Source organism: Penaeus chinensis, chromosome 33, assembly GCF_019202785.1.
Source record: "Penaeus chinensis breed Huanghai No. 1 chromosome 33, ASM1920278v2, whole genome shotgun sequence".
Classification (NCBI taxonomy): Eukaryota; Metazoa; Arthropoda; class Malacostraca; order Decapoda; family Penaeidae; genus Penaeus; species Penaeus chinensis.
The window spans coordinates 17,387,249-17,392,890 of record NC_061851.1 but is presented as its reverse complement, the minus strand read 5'-3'; the positions used below and the strand labels follow the sequence as shown (position 1 = coordinate 17,392,890).

Below are 5,642 nucleotides of genomic sequence, written 5' to 3'. Positions count from 1 at the left end.
GAGGGGATGGAGTGAAGATTAATGTAGGTGGATAATAGAAGGGGTTGGGGAAAGGACGACAACGACAAAGCAGGAGGGAAAAAAAGACCAAGCAAAATTAGTCGAGTCAAGGGCTGAGTCCAAAGGCAGGGGAGTTCCCCAGTATTAGGTCCCAGTCTTCGCCTCCTAAGCCCCCCCATGACAACAATGGGCAAGGGATTGAGGGGGGGGCAAGGGATGAGGACTCAGATAGGGGTGAACCCCCTAGATTGGGCTCCAGTCCCCGTCTCCGAAGCATCTCCACAACAAGAAGCAAGGGAATGGGGTGGGGGTGGGGGTTAGGAAATGGATAGTTTACGGAGTTACAGAAGAGAAGGAAACAAAAAAGCGGAAGGGGAAAAGATTGTGCAAAATTAATTGACTTGAGGGCTGGCATCCAAGGCAGAGGCGGTCCCCAGTGTTAGGTCCCAGTCTCCGTCTTCTAAGCCCCCCTTCCCCTAAGGTAACAATGGGCATGGGAAAGGGGGGGGGGGGCAGTTATATATAATAAAATACGCAGTTGTAATTACCTACACAAAGTCTCCTATATTTAGGCTACGAGTAATGTGAATGATGTTTTTTTTTTTTTCCATAAACAACACTCCAACCTGAACCTAGATTTAATTTGATGCTTAAAGGAATTAGAGAAAACTTTTGGTATTCAACAACAGTTTAATCTTCAAAAATACTTATATCTCATTCTCATAGGCATTTTTGCTTGGAGCACAATCATATGTCCAAACATAATTATTTACATAAAAATGTTTTATATGTTCATATATATTATATCCATCTTCAACCTCTTCATTTTCCGCAAAACCAAAATTTACCAAAAAAAAAAAAAAAAAAAAAAAAAAAAAAAAAAAAAAAAAAAACATACATACATACATACATACTGCCCTTGTACTGATTATAAAAATCCTTTAAGCTTTGTCTAAGTATGTAATTAAAATATAATAATATTAAGAATTTGTTCACATCATTTGTAAATTCTGATCAGAAAATGACTGGATAAGATGGAATAATAATGAAAGAAAAAATGTGGCAACAGCAAAATTGGGTGCAGATGCTAACTTTACAAACTGCTGACAAAGGGCATGATTTTAAAAATTTCAGCCAAAGTTTGATGTTAATAAACTCATAAATGGCTGTAAGATTTCTCATTTTCCAGTGAGACCTGTTTCACTGGTGTTGTACAAGCAGAGACAACTGACTGTGAAGAGTCTCCCATACAAGAAGTCTGAACACAATTGCTGCGTTTCATGTAATGTTTACAAAGCATTGGTAGAAACACAAGCACGGAGTCAAAACACTTTCTACTGAATAACAAAAATCTTTAGGGGACTAAATAATATGGGCAAAATGCTTAAGCCTTCAGGTTTCTTAAACATGGAATGCTGGCTGAAAATGATATTAAATACCTGATCTTTTAGACAATTAAAAAAGGAAAAAAGTAGAGGGGGGGGAATACAAATAATTTTTAGCTGGCATCTCCACCCACTGTTTCCACTGTCCATTGTATTATAACTATAGTGCAAGTTTCAGTTTTCACATGCTGTCCAATAAAGAGGATCACAACAACTATTTCTTCATTTGCCATAAAATGTAATACACCCTTAATAACATTTAAAGACAGCAATCATACAGATTAAACATTACAGAAACATTGTCATTACAGTACCTTTCATAAACTGCAGTAACAACAAATAATCCTCCTCTGATGTATCTGGCCTTCTGAACATTGGAACACTGTTTAAATTTCAGGTCCATAAACACTCCAAATGATATATATTTATAATTAAAGTATTTGTTGGCATATGCAGTAACACTATTACAACGTCTTTATCTCTCAAAGCATTTGAAACTATGACATTTTCCAAAGCATGAGACTGAAAAATTCGTACTATATGATGGCCTACTCACAGAATCACACATTCCCTGGAGTTAAGTGCAACACTGTATGAACATTTGCGATTCATAATCGCTGGACATGACTAGCAACATAATATTAACATATACCAAGCATGCTTGATCCACACTTACAATATAATTGCAATAAAATAAGCCAAAAAGAAAATTTTATTTAAAAAAGTCATGCAAATAAGAAATCCTGCATGGAATTGATATTCTAACACAAATTTCTAATGGTCAAACAACATTTTCCATAATGAGGAGAGACAGAAATAATAAAAATAATACCAATGCTTGGTAAATTCCATTTTTTGGTTAGAATATTGAACTTGATTTCTTTCATCTATTACATTTCCAATTAATTTGGCAATCTCATTGGACAGCTGGTTTCTACCTCAAGGACCTGCACATACAATCAATTGTCAAGGTCATAAAATCATTCATAAATATTATGTAGCTGGCCTTTGACAAAAAACTGTATGGAAAATCCTACATATGACAACCATGATAGTATAAACACTACACGTGAAAAAATATGGGAACCATGTACTGTATTATCACCGGATTGTTGCTGTGCTGTTCCATGGTTGCCAAAACAATGAGAGAAACATTTTCTCAATGGTTACAGGCTAGCTCACTACAACAAGGACACTTCTCTCAATTGGTCATTGCTTCTCAGAAGGTTGACCTTAACATAGTTTGTTAATGACAATTTCAGGTCACATTATCACAAGCAGTGATTCGTATATTTGACACACTATTCTGTCTTTTGACAGGACAAATCTCTTAAGGATTTTAGCTTTTTTATAAGTGCTTAACTCTGGTTCTCCAACACAGCTACCCTATTCTCTAAACATTTAATAAATCTTTCTTTTGCCAGTACTCATTTGCAGCTCCCCTGGAACAAAATATATTAGTGGTGGTGCATCCTTAAACACTGTCTATGTGTATGGGGTAATACCTGTTGAAACATGAGATGTAAATGATGCCTATATCTGCACCTTCTGGCAGCCCAATCAATTGTTAGTGGTTTTAAGGTCTTTGCAATATAGCACTCAACTTTAAACTACTTGCTCACATTAACAACACAGCCAACAGCTTTGTTAACCACCAATAAATGAATGGCTTTGGAAAAAGAAAGAAAAAATATAATAATAATGATGATAATATCAACAGTAATAATAATCATAAAATAATAATTCAATAAACATTTAGAACTAAGTGAACCATTAACAAATTAGGGCAGCCATGACCCCTGCTCAAGGATCCCAATAAGTGATGGAGTAATAGCTCAATTTTTCACTGATCAGGTGGATGAGCCTCCTTAACACTATGTCACTGCCCCGGGTCATATCACTGCAGAGATTAAACCCATGCCATCACCCAGGCAAGGAAGGAAAGTTCTGATATATTCTGCTATCAACTGTTCTGACAGTAGAGGGCTTTCAATGTCTTCAATTCTTCAATCAGAGCTTTGTTCTGGTTCTCTAGTACGGCCACTCTGTTCTCCAGACATTTGATATATTCTTTCTTTTTCGCTCTACATTCTCTTGCAGCTTCCCTGTAAAATGTAATGTTCATTATTATTTTCCTATATATAATTTTCAAGTAGTATCTAATATATGGAATACACAAACACAAGTACCTCCCCAAATAAAATATGAGGTTAACAAAAGGTAACAGACCTAAAATTAAATAATTTCATACTTCACAAATCAAAACTCATACTTATAATTTTTTTTAAAGAAAATATTCCAAGCATCCAAACAGAGTCTGCAACAACAGATCCAGCATTATGATCTCTTTCAGGTAAGAATAAAAGGCTAAAAAACAGGCTTGGTCCCACTAAGTGAGACACTAAGTCAATAGAGGAGGTACATAGTCAAATGAGCCAATTGAATTTTTCATTTTGTTCACTGGTGGTACAAAGTATTTTGGTATTTTCCAAGATAAATTTTTAGAGAAATTCAAAAAGCTTTAAAGATTAATCTTATTTTCTATTCTTTATTATTATTTTTTTTTTCAGCCAGGAAACTTCAGTGAATAATGGTTCTTCAAGTTTCTTTACATTTCAGGGTGTATTATATTTTCTACATATCACTGATGTTAATGGGCTAAATTAACTTTCAATACAGAAATTTACACATGTAATAAGCATAAATGTGGAGAATAAATGTTAAGTTTAATAATAAAGAAAGAGTGGGACAAATAAGAATCTTAGGAAGTTGATCTGACTATTAAGAACTACTGAAACAACTGAAATAATTTCTCATACCTGTTTTTCATAAGCCTTATTTCCCGTTTCCGAGAAGCTTCCTCTGCTATCTGGTCACCAGAACCATGAACTGCTGAACCAGTGGTTGCCAGAACCACACCCTGTGCAAGCCCAGCACTTGTACTTGTGGCTATTTTAAGGCTGCTCAGATCACCTGTTGCAACTGTTTGGAAAATAATTATTTGGGTTTTAATATATAAACTATAATATTCAGAAAACACACACACACAAATCTTAATCCTTTAAAATGGTCTTAAATTTTTAAATTCATAAAAATATGGTTTCTGGGCAACCTATAAAAATAATAAAACCAAGTGACATTCTGTGCACTTGCTTACCTGGGACAATGAACTGAGGGTCAGAGCCAGGGGCATAATGGACTACAGCCCCTCCTGCTGTGGCTGCATTTGTCATGGCGATAGTCTGAAGACCTTCTGTGCCTTGACCACTCAGCTGGAGACTGCTGGCTGGAATAACTGGAAACAAAATGGAGATTCACAGATGAATTAACTATCTAAATCCAACATACTTTATACAAAAAACAAAAGCTCTCTTGACATGCGCAGATTTTTGCATGGATATGATAAACTAGGATTACAAAAAAATTGTTGGTGGTTTTCAACCCACCACCATATCTATGGTAGACTCACCCACTATTGTATCTAGGTTCGACATCCCCAATATATACTAATGTAAGTGATTTGTATGTGCATGAATGCATGCACTCACACACACACACACACGCACACACGCACACACGCACACACGCACACACGCACACACGCGCACACGCGCACACACACACACACACACACACACTTGCATGCGGGTGATTTGTGTGCACTTGCGCGGATTTGCATACATTGGGTAAGTTTAACCTAGTGGGTAAGTCTATTGTAAATATGATGGTGGCTTGAGAACATACCTAAACAACTACTCCCCTTGGGAAGGATCATTGGTCAGCCACCCCAGTATAAAGACCCAGTCAACTATATGATGTAAACGCGGTGCCAAGTAGTTCGTCAAGCACATAATCGGTGATGGCATGAATGAATGAATGAATGAAGGAATATATATATAAATAATACATACATTATATATATTACATATCTATATATGGTAGAAAAAATACAATGTAAAACTAGAGTCTTTTCACCATTCATATCCCCCCCCCCCCCACACACACACACGTATAGTACTTATATATGTGTATCTACATATACATACAAACACATATACATATATGTGTGTGTGGTATATATGGGTATATATATATATATATATATATATATATATATATATATATATATATATATATATATATATACATATACACACACACAGCAAGAGAGAGAGAATAAGAGGACAAGAGGACAAGAGAGAGAGGAATGGAGAGAATGAATATGAATCATATTGAAATAACAATAGAAGTTCCTTA

General features: G+C 35.6%; 1 protein-coding gene across 6 annotated transcripts in view; it reads right to left on the bottom strand.

Annotated features, from left to right (window-relative positions):
- Positions 1–676: 676 nt before the first annotated feature.
- The window catches only part of LOC125043283 (cyclic AMP-responsive element-binding protein 1-like), a 59,481-nt gene continuing 54,515 nt past the window's right edge, over positions 677–5,642 (bottom strand). For all 6 annotated transcript variants that reach the window (XM_047639301.1, XM_047639304.1, XM_047639307.1 and 3 more), the window contains 3 exons: positions 4,543–4,680; positions 4,205–4,367; positions 677–3,490 (listed from right to left, as the gene is read on the bottom strand). In XM_047639301.1, the coding sequence (XP_047495257.1) occupies positions 3,349–3,490; positions 4,205–4,367; positions 4,543–4,680 (443 nt within the window). In that variant the 3' untranslated portion in view covers positions 677–3,348. The remainder of the gene's footprint in view (positions 3,491–4,204; positions 4,368–4,542; positions 4,681–5,642) is intronic.